General features: G+C 43.7%; 1 protein-coding gene across 1 annotated transcript; it reads left to right on the forward strand.

Moving 5' to 3' along the window:
* Window positions 1-2800: 2800 nt before the first annotated feature.
* Window positions 2801-7967, forward strand: LOC122551815 (tubulin alpha-3 chain-like). Its single transcript, XM_043694295.1, has 4 exons — window positions 2801-2821; window positions 4485-4707; window positions 5354-5502; window positions 6999-7967. Exons 1-4 carry the CDS (start codon window positions 2801-2803, stop codon window positions 7965-7967), a joined length of 1362 nt encoding a protein of 453 aa, XP_043550230.1.
* Window positions 7968-21770: the final 13803 nt, after the last annotated feature.

A 21770-nucleotide genomic window follows, 5' to 3' on the forward strand; every position in this document is an offset into this window, starting at 1 on the left:
AACTGCCATTCCTAGATGTCAAAGTAGAGCAAACAGCCAATGGGGAACTTCAAACCAGAGTCTACAGGAAAACAACACATACGGACCAAATACTGAACTACAGAAGCAATCATCCCAACACCTACAAACGAAGCTGCATTAGAACATTATTTCAATGAGCTACCACTCACTGCAGCACAGAGGAATTATGAAGAGCAGAGGAAAATCACTTATACAGTGTATTCAAAAAGAATGGGTACTCAATGAACACAGTCCACTGATTTCTCAGCAACAAACCCAAACAAATAGACAAAACATGTTCAGAAATCCAAGCCACCCTCCCCTACATTAGACATCTCAGAAATGACTGCCAGGCTACTCAGACCTCTTGGCATCATGGTAGCCCACAAACCCACCAACACACTAAAACAGCAGCTAATGAACTTAAAAGACCATATCCAGACAACAAGCAAAACGAACGTCATTTACAAAATACTTTGCAGGAACTGTAACAAACACTACATTGGACAAACAGGCAAAAACCTAGCCACCAGGATACATGAACATCAACTAGCCACAAAAAGATATAACCTACTATCACTACTATCCTTACACACAGATGGAAGGACACCACTTCGATTGGGACAACACATCCATCCTAGGACAAGCCAAACAGAGACAGATATGAGAATTCCTAGAAGCATGGCATTCCAAACAGAACTGTATCAACAAACACCTTGACTTGGACCCCATTTACCACCCCTTGAGAAAAAGAACAGGAAATGACATCACCACAGAAAATGACACCACCAACCCAAGGAAACCTAAACACATAAATAGAAAGCGGGTCATAACACTAGCGCTTCACCGGAGCTCACTGATGATGTTACCTAGTATAGTGACGAAATGTCTGAAAACGAACTTTCCAGCTCACTGAGTAAACTTACGTCCAGAATCGCAACCTGAGCTACAAATCTTCTCAAAACCCGCTAATCCCTACAGTGTGGAAACAGGCCATTTACTCCATCAAGTCACACTGACCCTCCAAAGAGCATCCCACCTGACCCACATTCCTACCCTATCACTGTAACACCACATTTCCCACCTAGCCTGCACATCCCTGAACACCATGGAGCAATGTATCGTGGCCAATCCACTTAACCTGGACTGTGGGAGGAAAGCTGAGCACCCAAAGAAAACACGTGCAGACATGGCAAATGTGCAAACTCCACACAGACAGTTGCCCGAGGGTGAAACTGAACCCTGGTCCCTGGCGCTGTGAGGCAGCAGTGCTAACCTTTGTGCTGCTGTGTATCAGAAGAGAAATTCTTCAGCCCTTTATAGAATTTTCTGCTTGATTACAGTATTGATTTTCTAAATTACTTATCCAGAAAGATCATGAGATGCAGGAGCAGGTCTGTTCCACTATTCAGTGAGTTTAAGGCTGATTTGATAATTTTCAACTCTACTTTCCTGCCTTATCCCCATAATCTGAGATTCCCGTATTGATTACAAATCTGTTTATCTCACCCTTATATATACTTAATAAGTCAGTCTTGACAGATCTCTGAAGTAAATAATGCCACATTCACTACCTTCTGAGAGAAGAAATTCCTCATCATCTCTTCCTTAAATGGACAGCCTCTTATTCTGAGATTATGTCCTCTGGTCCTAGGCTCTCCCATAAAGTGAAATAGCCTCTCTACATCGACTATTGCAAGACTCCTAAGAATCTTGAGGCAACAGTGAGGACTGCAGATGCTGGAAACCAGAGTTTAGATCAGTGTGGTGCTGGAAAAGCACAGCAGGTCAGGCAGCATCTGAGGAGCAGAAAATCTGATTTCCAGCACCATTCTGATCTAAACTCCTAAGAATCTTGAACCTTTCAGTAAGATCTCCTCTCATTCTTCTTAACTCGAATGAGTACAGACCCAATCAGCTCAACTGTCCCTCACAAGAAAATTCTTCCACATCTGGAATGAACTTAGTGAACCTTCTCTGAACTGCCTTCAATTTCAGAATATCTTTCCTTCGATAACGGAACTAAGACTGCTGAAAGTAAGCATGCAGGTGCAGCAGGCAGCGTGGAAGGCAAATAGTATATTGGTATTCACAGCAAGACAATTTGCATACAGAAGCACAGATTTTGCTGCAATTGTACAATGCCTTGGTGAGACCATACCTGGAGCAATTCTTGCAGTTATGGTCTCCTTATGCAAGGAAGGCAGTTCTGACTATGAAGTGAGTGTAACAAAGGTTTGCCAATCTGATTCCTACAATGACAGGACTGATGTATGAAGACGGACTGGATTGATTGGGACTATATTCACAGGAGTGTAGAAGAATGAGGAGGGTCTCATAGAAACGTATAAAATTCTAACAGGAACTGGACAGGGTAAACATAGGAAGATTGTTCCTGATGACTGGGGAGTCCAGACCCAGGGGTCACCGATGCTGCTTGACCTGCTGTGCTTTTCCAGCACCACTCTAATCCAGGCTCTAGTTTCCAGCATCTGCAGTCCTTGTTTTTACTTAAGTATATGGGGAGATGAGATGAAGTTTTTTTTATCAGAAGTTGATGACCCTGTGGAATTCTCTGCCAAAGAAAGTCGTTGTGGCCAAAATAGTGAATGCTTTCAAGAAGGAGTTAGATATAGTTTATAGGCAGCATGTGGCACAGTGGTTAGCACTGCTGCCTCACAGTGCGAGAGACCTGGGTTCAATTCCCGCCTCAGGCGACTGACTGTGTGGAGTTTGCACATTCTCCCCAAGTCTGCGTGGGTTTCCTCCGGGTGCTCCGGTTTCCTCCCACAGTCCAAAGATGTGCAGGTCAGGTGAATTGGCCATGCTAAATTGCCTGTAGTGTTAGGTTAGGGGTAAATGTAGGGGTATGGGTGGGTTGCGCTTTGGCGGGTCGGTGTGGATTTGTTGGGCCTAAGGGCCTGTTTCCACACTGTAAGTAATCTAATCTAATCATATAGTTCATAGAGCTGAAGGGATCAAAGCGTACGGGGCAAAAAAAAGAATAGGAGATTGAGTTGGATGATTAGCCATGATCATATAGATTGATGGAGCAGGCTTAGAACATAGAACATAGAAGAATACAGCGCAGCACAGGCCCTTTGGCTCTCGATGTTGCGCCGATCCAAGCCCACCTAACCTACACTAGCCCACTATCCTCCATATGCCTATCCAATGCCCGCTTAAATGCCCATAAAGAGGGAGAGTCCACCACTGCTACTGCAGGGCATTCCATGAACTCACGACTCACTGAGTAAAGAATCTACCCCTAACATCTGTCCTACCACCCCTTAATTTAAAGCTATGACCCCTTGTAATAGCTGACTCCATACGTGGAAAAAGATTCTCACTATCGACCCTATCTAAACCCCTAATCATCTTGTACACCTCTATCAAGTCACCCCTAAACCTTCTTTTCTCCAATGAAAACAACCCCAAGTGCCTCAGCCTTTCCTCATACGATCTTCCTACCATACCAGGCAACATCCTGGTAAACCTCCTCTGCACCCGTTCCAGTGCCTCCACATCCTTCCTATAAAGGCTAGAAGGGACCAATGCCCTATTTTCTAGATTTGGAGATGCCGGTGTTGGACTGGGGTGGACAAAGTTAAAAATCACACAACACCAGGTTATAGTCCAACAGGTTTAATTGGAAGCACTAGCTTTCACACATACGCACACACATGCAGCCTCTCACAGACCTATACCCATTTATACTCACACTCACACACATGCACTCACTCTCTGACAGACATTTATAAACCCCCACCACCACACACACACACACACGTTTATGGAGTGAGTTTGTACTTGCAGAGTTACATTTTACTTCACTCAAAAACTGCATGAATCCATGTAAGATTCTGTAAATTCATTTTTTTAGATTAGCATCAGTCTAAACATTGTGGCATAGACAGTATCACACAGGGGAGCTCACACCTTCATTACATTATCTGGGCTGACAGACACCAATTGTTAAAGTTCACTTGATGAGAGCGTCGCTGACTAGGCGAGAACTTATTGCCCATCTCCAATTGCCCAGAGGGCAGTGAAGAGTCAGTCACATTGCTGTGGGTCTGGAGTCACGTAGGCCAGATCAATTAGGACAGCAGTTCACTTCCCTGAGGGACACTAGTGAAACCGTGGGTTTTTCCGACAATCAACAATAGTTTCATGGTCATCATTAGACTTTTAATTCCAGATTCTTTTATTGAATTCAAATTCCGCCATCTGCAATGGTGGGTCTCAAATCTGGGTCACCAGAGCATTACCTGGGTCTCCGGATTAATAGTCTAGCGAAACGTCAGACTTGCTGTCCACCATTATTAGTCTGAGTGGTGAACTACCTTAACATTTTTCTTACATTACATAATCAAAATGTTTTTGGATTATAAATTTCATTTAATTAATTAGGATTACTGTGATTTGTGCTTTGACTTAACCTGATCCACCGTGTACTGATATTTGCACTTCTTGTTCCATAGCGTGAATGTATTTCCATCCACATTGGCCAGGCTGGTGTCCAGATAGGCAATGCCTGCTGGGAGCTGTACTGTTTAGAACACGGTATCCAGCCCGATGGGCAGATGCCCAGGGACTGGACTTATGGAGCTGCAGATAACTCCTACACTACTTTCTTCAGTGAGACAGGTGTTGGAAAACTTGTCCCACGAGCTCTGTTTATTGACTTAGAGCCAACCGTGATTGGTAAGTCTAATGAAAACTGATTCTTGATGATGATTTTAATGTCAAGCCTTTATTTCTTTTCCTAAACATTGAGTGGCAGAACGATTTAGAACACTAATCCAAAATACTTGGGTCACAGATGATCCATATATAGCAGATCAAGAGATAGCGCCACGACAAAATGTCTGTTCAGGATTGTGTACACAAAGCACACATTCAAAACATTATAAAATGATTGAAACATACTAGCACTGGAGAAAGCTATTAACTTGAACAGACTAGACTTGAATTCCCTCAAGTGTAAGCGTTCGTCCTACCCAATAATATTTTAAATTTCTGACCCAGAAATTTGGGTGATCATCAGGTTGACTGATAAGGTGAAAGTTCTGTGCTTAATGATAGCGATGGAAATGCTTGAATTTTAGAGCTTCCATTTCCTTCCACTTTTACTGTCATAGTCAGAGAGTCATAGAGATGTACACCATGGAAACAGACCCTTCGGACCAACGCGTCCATGCCGACCAGATATCCCAACCCAACCTAGTCCCACCTCCCAGCACCCAGCCCATATCCCTCCAGACCCTTCCTTTCAGTTCAGCTTTTTGATGGGCAGAAAAGCCAAACAAAGATAAACTGGATCCTGAAAAATTATTACTTTTCACTCTAGATGAGATACGTACTGGTACCTATCGGCAGCTATTCCACCCTGAGCAGCTCATCACTGGCAAGGAAGATGCTGCCAACAATTATGCTCGTGGGCACTACACCATCGGCAGAGAGATCGTTGATCTGGCGCTGGACAGAATACGCAAACTGGTAAGGGGTTTTCTTCATTCATTCATTTTGTGAGATGTGGACGTCGCTGGCTGGGCCAGTATTTATTGCCCATCCCTAGTTGCCCCTTGAGAAGATGGTGGTGAGCAGCCTTCTTGAACCACTGCATTCTACCTGCTGTGGGTTGACCCACAATGCCATTAGAGAAGGAACTTCAGGATTTTGAGCCAGCAACACTGAAGGCACGGTGATGTGTTTCCAAGTCAGGATGGTGAGTGGCTTGGAGGAGAACCTGAAGGTGATGATCTTCCCTTATATCTGCTGTCCTTGTCCTTCTAGATGGAAAGTGGCCGTGGATTTGGAAGCTACTGTCTGAGGATCTTTGGTGAATTGACTATGTTTAATGCAATGCCAGAGGCTCAAGTTCAATATCACTAAATGCATTAAAGATATGGGCTTAAGAGTGTTCCTCCTCTGCCCCCCGCACTCCTCGGTGAATTCTCAGTCATACCTAGGAAGGGGAGAAGAAAGGACAGGTGAAGAACCTCTTTAGGAAACAGGGAAAGAAGGTCATCATGCAACCCATGGTATTGTCATGGACTTCATATTGACTCCTTATTTCTTGCAGTGGTATCTTAGGTTTCTCAGTCAGGAGCAACATGGAAGAAAGCAAGAGAATGGAGATGCTTGTTAAACATTTTCAGTGCAAAAGTGAGATATTGTTACATTGTGGTAAAGGTTCAACTAAGTAAATTGCTCCTTTTTTTTGCTAAAGGATTTATTGCTATCAGTCACAACTCTGGAGGTTGGTCTTCACTTTTGGCCACAGGGAACTAATAACTGAAAGAAATAAATCCTTGATGGCTGTTATGAGAATAAAGAGCCTAACATGTCCTTTCATGACCTCAGGAAATTCCAATTTATTAACAGCTGATGACATAATGTTAGAAGAACAGAGAGCAGAAGTAGGCTGTTCAGCCCATTGGGCCTGCTGCACCATTCACTAAGATTATCGCTCACTCTGGTTGTAGCCTTCAAACCACTTTGCTACCTACGCCCTCCCCATAACTCAGGTATTAATATATTCAGCAACCCAGCCAAATTCCTCCTCATTTCTGTTTTAGCTTTTAGAGACGAAATTTCAGTTTTATCCTTTGATGTCTAGAATGGAACAAAAATAACTTTATTTTTTTTAAAGATTATCTGGATATTGTTTCATTGCTGTTTCTTGTAGCTTGCTGTACTGAAATTGGTTGTAATGTTTCCAATATTGCAACAGTTTCTAATGTTCAAAGTTGTTTAATTGTTTGAAAGGTGCTTCAGAAAGCTCTGAGGTCATAAAAGGTACTACATAAATGTATAGTATTTTTTCTTTTCCAAAAATGTCCATTGACTTCTCTCCATTACTTCCTTCTTTAAGAACATTTCCCACCAGAAGAAATTAACAAGAATTTTGCCTGTACACTCACCATTGCTGTATTTTGAATCTCAATGTAAGTTAATCTAGGTTAATCTAGCATATATCCAATTTCTTGCAGGCTGATGATTGCACTGGACTCCAGGGTTTCCTCTTGTTCCACAGCTTTGGTGGAGGCACCGGTTCTGGTTTCACTTCCCTTTTGATGCAGTGTCTTACCGTTGACTATGGCAAAAAAACCAAGTTTGAATTTACCATCTATCCAGCTCCTCAGATTTCAACAGCTGTGGTTGAACCCTACAATGCCATCCTCACAACACACACCACCCTTGAACATTCAGACTGTTGCTTCATCGCAGACAATGAAGCCCTTTACGACATCTGCCGCAGAAATTTGGATGTTGAACGTCCGACCTACACCAACCTGAACCGGCTGCTTGCTCAGGTTGTGTCCTGTATTACATGCTCCCTTCGCTTTGAAGGTGCTTTGAATGTTGACCTTGTAGAATTTCAGACCAACTTGGTTCCATATCCACGTATCCATTTTCCTCTGATTGCCTATGCGCCTGTCATCTCTGCTGAGAAGGCTTACCATGAGCAACTCTCTGTGGCCCAGCTCACCAACGCTTGTTTTGAGCCAGCGAACCAGATGGTCAAATGTGACCCTCGCAATGGCAAGTACATGGCTGTAAGTATGCTGTATCGAGGGGACGTGGTGCCAAAAGATGTCAATTCTGCAATTGCCTCCATCAAGACCAAACGGTCCATTAGATTTGTTGACTGGTGTCCAACGGGTTTCAAGGTTGGTATCAATTACCAGCCTCCAACTGTGGTGCCTGGTGGGGACTTGGCCAAGGTGCTGCGTGCCGTGTGTATGTTGAGTAACAGCACAGCTATCGCTGAAGCCTGGGCTCGTCTCAATCACAAGTTCGATCTGATGTACGCCAAACGCGCCTTTGTACATTGGTACGTGGGTGAGGGGATGGAAGAAGGGGAATTTTCAGAGGCTCGTGATGATTTGGCAGCCCTAGAGAAAGATTATGAAGAAGTTGGTATTGACAGTGCTGAACTTGACCGTGAGGAATATTAGAAGACCTAAAACTTCGTTCCAAGGGTTAATAAAGGATTAGCTTTTCCACTCTCTGGTTTTCTTTCACGTCTGTAACCACAGAAGCATTTACTACATTATTTACTTAAAAAAAAAGAGACTATTGTGGACTTGATTAAATGTTGTTATCTGGGACTCATGTTAGTTAAAATAGTGAGTGTAGCTGGCCATAGTAGTGCACTTTGTCCTAAAGCAGTACATATACTGAACAGTACAAGATTCTGAGTGTTATTGACAAGGTGAATGTGAAAAGAATGCTTCCTCATTGGGTAACTCCAGAACTGGAGGCACTGTTTTAAAATTAGGGATTACTGAGGAATGAGATGAGGAGACTCTTTTCTTCTTTCTCAGAGTGTTGTGTGACTTAGGGACTGACTACCTCAGACGATAATGAAGATGGGGTTACTCAATATTTGTAAGGTTGAAATTGATACATTCCTGCTGGGCGAAGGAATCAGGCATTTTTGGTATTCAGAATACAAACAGATGAGCATGATCTGGTGAAATGGCAGAGCAGGCTCAAGGGGCCAAATGATCTACTTTAGCTCCTGTTTCTTGCATTTTTACGTATAACTTGTCTCACTACAATCAGATTGGCACCCTGATCAATTTTGCTGGTGTCCTTCCGGCTATGCATTGGTCAGCTCTTGAGATTGTTGTGCAACACATCAGCCAAAAATTAAAACGTCAGTATGTTTAAACAAATAGCCCGTGGACTTCAGAAGAATCATTAAAGGCAATGTTGCAGAGTGTCCATTTCTGGTCCTCCTCCGGAAATGTCCAAATTTGGCCAGAGCAAACTTTGCTCTGATGCACCTTTCAGTTGATTCCCCGGTTGTCAGTCACACAGACTCCCATGTGAATGAATATCTCATCCCTGGGAATGACACTGCAGCCAGCAATCAGTGTCTTTAGAAGGAGGAGGTGGATGGATGGACATCATAGAGTCATAGTCATAGAGATGTACAGCATGGAAACAGACCTTTTGGTTCAACCTGTCCACACCGACCAGATATCCCAACCCAATCTAGTCCCACCTGCCAGCACCCGGCCCATATCCCTCCGAACCGGAAGTGAAGAAAGTTAATAGGAGAAAAAAGGGGAAAAATATCTTGCTGTTTGTAATGTTTTTATCCAATAATAGCACTGGGAAGTAAATTAATTGCCCAGAGATTGGTCATTAACTGTACATGTGAATAAACAGTACGACTGGAAACTTAGTTTAAAATCAGGTCAGAACAATAATCAGTTATTTCCTGATCCGCTGGGACCACGAATCTTCTATGATACCTTGTACAATCATGTAATGTTTTTTATTTTTGTAATAAAATCATGTTTGTATGAAACTATTCATTTTATTACTAATGTCTCAATCACTCATGAACAGTCCATACGCATTCATCGATTGAAGGACAATGCAAGAAAACATTCTGAGTTTTGGGTCTTACTGATAAAAGCCTTTAGACAAAGCCAAATTATTTCTTAAATATCATCCTGGTTTCCTTTTTCCTTGGTTACAGTCTGATCTGCTGTTACTTTCTGGCATTTTCTGTTTTGTTTTGAGTTGACTCAATAAAAACTTACATTTACATAGCACCTTTGGCAGGGAATATCTTCCAAATCTGCTTCACAGGAGAATTACCAAACAAAATACGAAATTTAGTAAAATTAAATATTAAAATGACATGTATATGAGCCACAGGAGATATTGATTTATTTATTGTCATATGTACTGAAGCAGAGTGAAAAGCTTTGTTTACGAGCAGTGCAGGCAAGGATGTACAGATCAGAACGATTTAAACATAGAACATAGAAGAATACAGCGCAGCACAGGCCCTTTGGCCCTCGATGTTGCGCCGATCCAAGCCCACCTAACCTACACTAGCCCACTATCCTCCGTATGCCTATCCAATGCCCGTTTAAATGCCCATAAAGAGGGAGAGTCCACCACTGCTACTGGCAGGGCATTCCATGAACTCATGACTCGCTGAGTAAAGAATCTACCCCTAACATCTGTCCTATACCTACCACCCCTTAATTTAAAGCTATGCCCCCTCGTAATAGCTGATTCCATACGTGGAAAAAGGTTCTCATGGTCAACCCTATCTAAACCCCTAATCATCTTGTACACCTCTATCAAGTCACCCCTAAACCTTCTTTTCTCCAATGAAAACAGCCCCAAGTGCCTCAGCCTTTCCTCATACGATCTTAGACAGAGATATATCAAGACAGATGTTCAAATGTTTGATCAAAGAGCTATGATGTAGTGCAGCTGTTGTATGTGGAGCTGGTGAATGTCATGGTGACCACATCTGCAGCAAGTGTTCGCTGCTTGAGGAGCTTTGCCTATTAGTTGATGAGCTGGAGGCTGGGACACATCAGACAGTGGGAGACATACCTGGACACTGTTTCAGGAGGTATTCACACCCCTTAGTTTAATTATATCAAATTTGGTTCGTTGCCAGGAACAGGAGTGAGACTGAGAGGGGAGGAGATACGGGGATTCACAATTTGGCTATTGGTGGAGCCTCAGCCTTTGTCCAACAGGAAAGATTATTGCTCCCACTGTGGGGAGGAGATAATGCAGAGAAAATGACTGAATTGACCATGCACACGGGACACCATAGTTAAGGGAATAGATACTGTTATGTACAACAAAGACAGAGTTCTGAAGCAAATAAAAATTGCTGGACAAACTCAGCAGGTCTGATAGCATTTGTAGAGAGAAAGCAGAATCAACGTTTTGGGTCCAGTGACCCTTCAGAATTGAGTTCTGAAGGCTGTGTTATCTATCTGATGGTAGATTAAGGACATCTTAACTGGAGAGTCAATTGGAATGAGGGGGGAAGGATCCATATTTCATGGTTGCCCCGTAGGAACCAATGACATCGATAAGAGTCAAAAAAAGATTTTGCTGAGGGATTAGAGTCATAGCGATGTACTGCACGGAAACAAACACTTCAGTCCAACTTGTCCATGCCAACAAGAGATCCTAACCCAACCTAGTCTCATTTGCCAGCACTGAGCCAATATCCCTCTAAACCCTTCCTATTCATAAAACCATCCAGATACCTTTTAAATGCTGTAATTGTACCAGCCTCCACCACATCCTCTGGCAGCTCATTCCATACACGTACCACCCATCTGCATGAAAACATTACCCCTTAGGTCCCTTTTATATCTTTCCCCTCTCACCCTAAACCATGTCCTCTAGTTTGGACTCCCCCACCCCCATGAAAAGACCTTCTCTGTTTATCCGATACATGCACCTCATGATTTTATAAACTTTGATAAAGATCACCCCTCCGCCTCCGACGCTCCAGGGAAAACAGCCCCAACCCGTTCAGCCTCTCCCTATAGCTCAAATCCTCCAACCCTGGCAACATCCTTGTAAATCTTTTCTGAACCCTTTCAAGTTTCACAACATCCAATAGGATGGAGACCAGAATTGCACACACTTTTCCAAAAGTGGCCTAACCAATGTCCCGTACAGCTGCAACATGACCTCCCAACTTCTGTACTCCATATTCTGACCAATAAAGGAAAGCATACCAAACACCTGCTTCACTATCCTATCTACCTGTGACTCCATTTTCAATGAGCTATGAACCTCCACTCTAAGGTGTCTTTGTTAAGCAACACTTCCCAGGACCTTACCATTCAGTGTATAAGTTGTGCTCTGATTTGCTTTCCCAAAATGCAGCACCTCGCATTTATCTGAATTAAACTTCATCTGTCACGCCACGGCCCATTGGCCTATCTGATCAAGATCCCGTTATACTGAGCCTTCTTCACTGTCCACTACACCTCCAATTTTGGTGTTATCTGCAAACTTAGTAATAATAACTCCGACGTTCACACCCAAATCATTTATATAAATGACAAAAGTAGAGGACCCAGCACTAATCCTTGTGGCACTCCACTGGTCACAGGCCTCCAGTCTGAAAAACAACCTTCCATCACCACCCTCTGTCTTCTACCTTTGAGCCAGTTCTGTATCCAAATGGCTAGTTCTCCCTGTATTCCATGAGATCTAACCTTGCAAACCAGTCTCCCATGAGGAACTTTGTCGAACGCCTTACTGAAGTCCATATAGATCACATCTACCACTCTGCCCTCATCAACTCTCTTTGTTACTTTTTCAAACAACTCATTCAGGTTTGTGAGACATGATTTCCCACGCACAAAGCCATGTTGAATATCCTTAATCAGTCCTTGCCTTTCCAAATACATGTACATCCTGTCCCTCAGGATTCCCTCCAACAACTTGCCCGCTACTGATGTCAGGCTCACCAATCTATAGTTCCCTGCCTTGTCCTGACCACATTTCTTAAATAGTCGCACCACGTTAGCTAACCTCCAGTCTTCCGGCACCTCACCTGTGACCATCGATGATACAAATATCTCAGCAAGAGGCCCAACAATCACTTCCCTAACTTCCCACAGAGTTCTAGGGTACACCTGATCAGGTCCTGGGGATTTAACCACTTTTATGCATTTCAAGATATCCAATACATCCTCCTCTGTAATAAGGACATTTTTCGAGATATCACCATCTATTTCCTGACGTTCTATCCCTTCCATGTTCTTTTCCACAGCATATACTGATGCAAAATACTCGTTAGTATCTCCCCCATCTCCTTCGGCTCCACACAAAGGCTGTTTTGCTGATCTTTGTGGGGCCCTATTCTCTCCATAGTTACCCTTTAGTCCTTAATGTATTTACAAAAACCTTTGGATTTTCCTAAATTCTATTTGCCAACGCTACCTCATGTCCCCTTTTTGCCCTCCTGATTTCCCTCTTAAGTATACACCTACTGCCTTTATACTCTTCTAAGGATTCACTCGCTCTATCCTGTCTATACCTTTAGATTAGATTACTTACAATGTGGAAACAGGCCCTTCGGCCCAACAAGTCCACACCGACCCTCCAAAGAGCAACCCACCCAGACCCATTTCCTACACCTAACACTACGGGCAATTTTAGCATGGCCAATTCACCTAACCTGCACACCTTTGGACTGTGGGAGGAAACCCACGCAGACACGGGGAGAATGTGCAAACTCCACACAGTTGCTCGAGGTGGGAATTGAACCAGGGTCTCTGGCGCTGTGAGGCAGCAGTGCTAAACACTGTGCCACCGTGCCGCCCATACCTGACATATGCTTCCTTCTTTTTCTTAACCAAAGCCTGAATTTCTCTAGTCATCCAGCACCTGATACTTACCAGCCTTTCCTTTCACCCTAACAAGAATATACTGTCTCTGAACTTTCGTTATCTCATTTTCGAAGGCTTCCCAATTTCCAGCCATCCCTTTACCTGCAAACGTCTGCCCCCAGTCAGCTTGGGAGAGTTCTTGCCTAATATCGTCAAAATTAGCCTTCCTCCAACTTTTAGATCCAATCTAGCCTTTTCCATCACAATTTTAAAACAAATGAAATTATGGTCACTTGTTCCAAAGTGCTCCCCCACCGACACCTCAGTCACCTGCCCTGCCCTATTTCCCAAGAGTAGATCAGATTTTGCACCTTCTCTAGTAGGTACGTCCACATACTGAATCAGAAAATTTTCTCCTACACACTGAACACATTTCTCTCCGTCTATTGTATTATAGATCCCCTAATAGTCAGCAGGAAATTGCGAAACAAATTTTGTAGAGAGATCTCAGTTATCTATTAGAATAATAGGGTGATTATGGTAGGGGATTTTAACTTTTCAAACATAGACTGGAACTGTCATAGTGTTAAGGGTTTAGATGGAGAGGAATTTGTTAAGGGTGTACAAGAAAATTTTCTGATTCAGTATGTGGATGTACCTCCTAGAGAAGGTGCAAAGCTTGACCTACGCTGGGGAAATAAGGCAGGGCAGGTGACTGAGGTGTCAGAGGGGGAGCACTTTGGGGCCGGCGACTATAATTCTATTAGTTTTAAAATAGTGATGTAAAAGAATGGACCAGATCTAAAAGTTGAAGTTCTAAATTGGAGAAAGCCAATTTTCATGGTATTAGGCAAGAACTGGGGACAGATGTTCACAGGTCCTTCGATACCTTATTACGTAGTAAGTGGTAGTGAGTACTGACCGAGGGCGAACCCATTGGCCAAAGCACTCTCCTTTCCATATCTAATTTATATGGATTAATTATCAATGTGGTCTTCTTTTGTATGAAGTCTCGTATTTGAAAATATCGAAAAGGTCCTTGCTTGACAACCCAAACATCTGACGTAACTGTTCGAAGGACATCATGACCTCCCCATTGAACAGATCTCCCAAACAGGAGATACCTCTGGAATCCCAAAATTTAAATTCAGCATCAGTCAGCCCTGGCTGGAATCCCAACGTTCCCACTATAGAGGTAGAAGGGGAGGTTGTTTGCAGATTACCCTCATCCTGTCGCATTATCCGCCAAGCATTGATTGTATTTAATACAATAGGATTTTTACAATGATCTGTAATGACTCCCATCTTATCCATAAATAGTAAATTGATGAGGGGACATTTTGCTTGGGAGGCCTCAATATCTAACCAGATTGATTGTGGCTCACAGGAGACCCAGTCAGCTACATAAGGTAACAGAGAGCTCAATTGGTACTTCCTGAAATCCAGAAAATCCAGCCCTCCCCTGACTTGTGAAGGGCTTTTGCCCGAAGCGTCGATTTTGCCTGTCCTCGGATTTTGCCTGTCCTCGGATGCTGCCTGAACTGCTGTGCTCTTCCAGCACCACTAATCCAGAATTGTGGAAGCTGCAGCTCATCAAATTTAATAAGGGGCCGTCTATGACTCCAAATAAAGGAGCCGAGCCAGCCGTAGAGCTTACGCAGCGCCTGTCTCGGCAACATCAAGGGGAGCATTCTCATAAGGTATAAAAGGCAAGGCAGAATATTCATCTTAAACAAAGCTATTCTACCTAGCCAGGATGTCGGGAGATCTTCCCAGCGTTGAAGGTCCTGTCTTATTTTCTCTAATAAGTGTATATAGTTGGCTTTATAGAGCTGACCAAATACCAGAGTAAAAAAATACCTAAGTAAAGAAAACCTCCCAGTGACCACCAAAAAGGCAAACGGGATCCATCCGGAAAATTGGATATGCTGGTAAGACCTCCCAGCGGCATAGACTCCAATTTTATAAAATTGATTGTGTAACCTGAGAACATACCAAATAAGTTAACCACTTGAATTAAGCGAGGCACAGATGTCAATGGGTCATCCGCAAAGAGAGTAATTTTATGCATACCCGATCCAACCTCCGGGCCATTACATTAGGGTCAGTTTGTATAGCTTCCGCCAGCAGCTCAATCACTAGTGTAGTCCCATGTTCTTCACCATGCCCTGAGTTCATCTGCCTTCCCTGTTAGGCCTCTTGCATTGAAGTAAGTGCAGTTTAATTAATCAGCTCTAACTCTGTGCTTTGTTCCTGCCTGCTCTGACCTTTTGACTTGTTCCCTTTCCCAACTGTACCAGTCTCAGATTGATCTCTTTCCTCAGTATTTCCCTGGGTCCCCCACCCTGCCACCTTACTAGTTTAAATCCTCCCAAGTAGCTCTAGCAAGTCTCCCTGCCAGTGTATTAGTCCCCTTCTAATTCAGGTGCAATCCATCCTCCTTGTACAGGTCACTCCTACCCTAGAAAAGATTCCAATGATCCAAAAATGTGAACTCGTCTCCCATGCTCCAGTTCCTCAGCCACGCATTCATCTTGTCACAATACAGGTTCTTTTTACATGGTTACTATGCTCTTGAGTTCTTTTCCAGAGAGGGGGTAATTGGCCAGGCTCCAACTAGGCTGGGTTTGAAAGGTTTATTGGGGCCATTTCTGTAAACCCCTAACAGATAATGCATCCGGCCTAAGGCTGTCAAGAATTAAAATAAAACCCGGTATAATCAAAGGGGAGTGGCCAGCTAGCTGTGTAGCTAGCCTTCGTTTAGATTAGAGTTTTTGATTGAGTTCAGCAGCATTTTGTGTGTGAAGAAAGGCGGCTGGGGCAAGTCCAGCCGAGTACTCCCTCTCTCTAACATCAAGCCTGTAAGCCTGGCTTGTTTCATTTTTACACCTTGTGCTAAGGTATATGTTTATTGAGGCTGTTGCAAGTATTTTCTGATCAGCATCATTAAGTTGGGATAGTCTGACAGGCTTTTGGATAGGATAAGTCATCTGGATTTCTATTTTCTGTTCTTTGTGTTTCATTCCGTAATTTTGTAAAATAAAATGTTTGTTTAAAATATGGCAGTCGGATCAGCTAATTCACCCTGGGTATAGCCACTGTGTGAGAAAGTGAGGGCTGCAGATGCTGGAGATCAGAGCTGAAAATGTGTTGCTGGAAAAGCGCAGCAGGTCAGGCAGCATCCAAGGAACAGGAGAATCGACGTTTCGGGCATAAGGGGGCTTATGCCCGAAACGTCGATTCTCCTGTTCCTTGAATGCTGCCTGACCTGCTGCGCTTTTCCAGCAACACATTTTCAGCTCTATATCCACTGTGTGCTTACCTAAAACAAATAGCAAGTTTACAGTCTGAGCTGCCTGCTTAAAAATGTTTTTAGGGGTCAGGTCAGGTCTCTAAGAATCTTGTCTGTCCACTCCTACTCTCACTAGCTCGTAGCACCGGGAGTAATCCAGATATTGCTACTCTCGAGGACCTCCTTTTTAAATCCCTGCCTAACTTTCTACAATCTTCCTTCAGAATCTCAACCTTTTCCCTTCCTATGTTGTCGGTTCCAATGTGGACAATGACCTCTTGCTGGCCCCTCTCCCCCTTGAGAACATTCTGTACCCTCTCTGAGACATCCTTGATCCTGGCACCAGGGAGGTAATACACCATTCTAATTTTTCGCTGCTGGCCACAGAAACGTCAGTCTGTACCTCTGACTAGAGAATTTCCCCAACACAATCAATCGCTTGAAACCCAACTTATCCCTCATTACATTAGAGCCAGTCTCAATACCAGAAACTTGGCTGTTCGTGTTGCATTCCCCTGAGAGTGCATCACCCCCTGCATTTTCCAAAACAGCATACTTGTTTGAAATGGGGATAGCCACAGACAACACCTGCACTCCCTGCCCACCTCTACTACCTTTCCTGGAGTTAACCCATCTACCTGACTGTACTTGCGGCTTTTCTCCCTTCCTATAACTGCCATCCATCACTCCCCCTAGCTCTTTGCAAGCAACGTGGTTCTAAATTAAAGGTAGAACCACAAAGATAATAAGCTTTAGGTTACCGTCTGAGCCATGTGGTGAGTAAATAAGATCAGTGAAATAAATGCATGGCTCAAAGATTGTTGTGGAAAAAATGAGCTTTGATTAATAGGCACTGGTACTGGGAAAACAGGCCTGTTCATTTGGAACAGGCTTCATTTGAATCAAGCTAGGATCTGTGTCATGGTGAATTGTATAATTATGGTTGATAGGAATTTAATTCGCAGGGTGATGGTTTAATTGATGAGAATAGATTCATAGAAATGTACAGCATGGAAACAGAACCTTTGGTCAAACACATCCATGCCGACCAGATATCCAAAATTAATCTAGTCCCATTTGCCAGCATTTGGCCCATATCCATCTTAAACCCTTCCTATTCATATACCCATCTAGATGCCTTTTAAATGTTTTATTTGTACCAGCATCCACTACTTGTAACAGCTCATTCCATACACGCACCACCCTCTGTCTGAAGAGGTTGCCCCTTAGGTTCCTTTTAAATCTTTCCCCTATCCCCTTAAACCTCTGCCCTCTAGTTTTGGACTCCCCTACCCTGGGGAAAAGACCTTGCCTTTTTATCCTATCCATGCCCCTCATGATTTAACAAACCTCCATAGGGTCACTCCTCAACTGCCGATGCTTCAGGGATAATAGCCCCAGTTCCTCCTGTAGCTCAAACCCTCCAACTCAGTAACACTTTTGTAAATCTCTTCTACAACCTTTCAGGTTTAACTCCACGTTTCCTATAGTAGGGAGACCAGAACTGAATGCTATATTCCAAAATTGGTCTAACCAATGAACTGTACTGCTGCAACATGATCTTTCAAATCTTATACTCAATACACTGACCAATAAAGGCAAGTATACCAAATGTCGTAATTTTTATTAATGACTTGGATGAGGGAGTCGAAGGGTGGGTCAGTAAATTTGCAGATGATACGAAGATTGGTGGAGTTGTGGATAGTGTGGAGGGCTCTTGTCGGCTGCAAAGGGACTTGGATAGGATGCAGAGCTGGGCTGAGGAGTGGCAGATGGAGTTCAACCCTGCCAAGTGTGAGGTTGTCCATTTTGGAAAGACAAATAAGAATGCAGAATACAGGGTTAACGTTGCCTGGAATGGAGAGGAAGTCGTACGAGGATCGGTTGAGAGTTCTCGGCCTTTTCTCGTTGGAACGGCGAAGGATGAGGGGTGACTTGATAGAGGTTTATAAGATGATCAGAGGAATAGGTAGAGTAGACAGTCAGAAACTTTTTCCCCGGGCACAACCGAGTGTTACAAGGGGACATAAATTTACGGTGAAGGGTGGAAGGTATAGGGGAGATGTCAGGGGTGGGTTCTTTACCCAGAGAGTGGTGGGGGCATGGAATGCGCTGCCTGTGGGAGTGGTAGAGTCAGAATCTTTGGTGACCTTTAAGCGGCAATTGGATAGGTACATGGATGGGTGCTTAAGCTAGGACAAATGTTCGGCACAACATCGTGGGCTGAAGAGCCTGTTCTGTGCTGTATTGTTCTATGTTCTATGTTTTATGTCCTCTTCACTACTATGTCTACTTGCGATTCCACCTTCAAGGTTCCTTTATTCGGCAGGACTCCCAGAACCCTTGCAATAAATATATAAGTCCAGCCCTGATTTGCCTTACCAAAATGCAGTACATCACATTTATCTAAATTAAACTCCATCTGCCACTCCTCAGCCCATTAGATTAAGGTCCTGTTGTACTCTGAGATACTTCTTCATTGACCAAAAACCATCAATTTTGGTTTCATCCACAAACTTACTGACCATTCCTCCTATGTACACTTCCAAATCATTTACATAAATGATGAAGAACAATGTTTGGGCCGGCACGGTGGCACAGTGGTTAGCACTGCTGCCTCACAGCGCCAGAGACCCGGGTTCAATTCCCGCCTCAGGCTACTGACTGTGTGGTTTTTGCACATTCTCTCCGTGTCTGCGGGGGTTTCCTCCGGGTGCTCCGGTTTCCTTCCACAGTCCAAAGATGTGCAGGTCAGGTGAATTGGTCATGCTAGATTGCCCGTAGTGTTAGGTAAGGGGTAAATGTAGGGGTATGGGTGGGTTGCGCTTCGGCGGGTCGGTGTGGACTTGTTGGGCCGAAGGGGCCTGTTTCCACACTGTATTGTAATCTAATCTAAATGTACCCAGCACCTATCCTTTCAGGACACTGCTGGTCACTGGCCTCCAATGCAAAAAAACAACCATCCATCTCCACCATCCTCTATCGCCTACCTTCAAGCCATTTCTGTATCCAAATAGCTAGCTCTCTAGAACTCCATGAGATCTAACCTTGCTAACCATGTGGAACATTGTCAGATGTCTTACTGAAGTCCATATAGACAACGTACCCTGCTCTGCCTTCATTAACCTTGGTTATCACTTCTTCAAAAAACTCAAATCAAGTTTGTGAGACATGATTTCTCATGCACAAAGCCATGCTGACTCCCTCTAATCAGTCCTTGCCTTTCCAAACACATGTAAATCCTGTCCCTCAGAATCTCTTCCAACAACTTACTCATCACGTCAGGCTCACTGGTCTATAGTTCCCTGGCTTATCCTTACCACCCTTCTTAAACAGTGGCACCACGTTAGCCAACCTCCAGTCTTCAGCACTTTACCTGTGGCAACTGACGATACAAGTACCCCAGCAAGAGGCCCAGCAATCACTTTCCTAGCTTCCCACTAGTTCTGGGATGCACCTGATCAGGTCCTGGGGATTTATCCACCGTTCTGAGTCTTAACGTGTCCAAGATACAAAAATGAAAAAGAAACGAGCAAAGGTTGTGAAGTGGTGAACAACAATCAGCTACAGCAGGAAGGGGCAGAAATTAGTAGCAGAGTAAGTAATAATGGTAAAATATTGAAGGTTACAGCTTTTCATTTGAATGCACACACAGCATTTATCATAAGTGATAAGTTGATAGCACAAATAGAATTAAATGAATATTGCTTGATATCTATTAATTAATGTGGTTGCAGGGTGACAGAGACTGGGAATTCAATATTCAGAAGTATTTGACATTCTGGAAAAGTAGACAAGAAAGAAAAGGGAGCTGTAGAGTCAAAGTTGATAAAGCGTGGAGCTGGAGAAAGTACAGCCGGTCAGGCAACATCCGAGGAGCAGGAGAGTCGACGTTTTGGCAGAAGCCCTTCATCAGGACTGGGGAGGGGGGGCTGAGAGTAAATAGGGGTTGGGGGGTGTGACTAGGAGAAAGGAAGATGAATGGCGATAGATGAGCGAAGGTACAGGTGGTGGGAAGTGCAGAGCAGATAGGTGGGAAGGAAGGTGGACAGGTAGGTCAGGTCAAGAAGGCGTAGCCCATTCAGAGGGTTGGATCTGGATTGGGGTGGTGGGAGGGGAGATCTGGAAAGTGGTGAACTCAATGTTGAGGCCATATGATTGTAGGCTCCCTAGGTGAAATATTAGGTGCCCTTCCTCCAGTTTGCAGGTGGCCTTGTTCAGGTGGTGGAGGAGGCCCAGAATGGACATGTCATGGGGTGAGTGGGACAGGGAGCTGAAATGGATGGCCACAGGAAAGCGGGGTTGATTGGTCCATCTGAACTAGAGATGTTCCTGAACTGTTCTGCAAGTTTGTACTCGGTCTCTCCAATGTACAAAAGGCTACATCAGGAGCAAGAAATGCAGTAAATGAGGTTAGGGGACACACAAGTAAAGCTCTGCCAGATTTGGAATGATCCTTTGGAGCCTTGGATGGAGGTGAGGGAGTGTTGTGGGCACAGGGTTTTGCACTTTGCACAGATGGCAGGGGAGGATGCCAGGTGTGGAGTGGAAGTCGGTGGGGAATGTGGACCAATTAACCAGAAACTGAACTGGATGGGCCATATCAATACTGTGGCTGCAACAACACATCAGAGGCTAGGCATTCTGTGGCAAATAATTCACCTTCTGTTTCCCTAATACCTGCCAACCAGTACAGAGCCTGTATCAGGAGAGCGGTGGAGTAGAGCCCCAACAACACTCAAAACGATTGACACAATCAAGAACAAAGCAACATAATGATTGACACGCTATTCACAACTTTAAATATGCATTCCTTCCACCAATGACGCACTACAATGACAAGGGCAGCAGATGTATGGGAACAGATACTGGGGTTGCTAGTTGCCTGGAAACAACAAAAAGGATTCAAATTCAGCCAATCAGTTCAAATTATATCCTGAAAAAATACCAAATTCAAATCAAGTTTGAATTGAGTACATTTACAATCTTAAAAGCCAATGACACAATTCGATACTTTGGGGTAAAATTGAACAGTTGGGAGGAGAACTGCCACCAGATCAGCAGCTATCGACTGCTTGTCAGAACTCTCTGAGAGGTTCCTGTCTAGAGATGGAGCTAAAACCTCAGCACTGACGTGGAGAACCAATCTACCGGCGAAGATAAAGAGAAGATTCGGCTGCTGGCTGGTTGTAAAATTTGAATTTTCCTGTCAATCTTACTTGGGAGTTTTATCAGACTAGTATTATAGAAGGGAATGTGAAGATAAGTTAGAGAGAGGAGGTGTAAATAATTGTGAGTTAATTATTCTCTGTTATACTTTAAGAAATAAAGTTGTT

Source organism: Chiloscyllium plagiosum, chromosome 7, assembly GCF_004010195.1.
Source record: "Chiloscyllium plagiosum isolate BGI_BamShark_2017 chromosome 7, ASM401019v2, whole genome shotgun sequence".
Lineage (NCBI taxonomy): Eukaryota > Metazoa > Chordata > Chondrichthyes > Orectolobiformes > Hemiscylliidae > Chiloscyllium > Chiloscyllium plagiosum.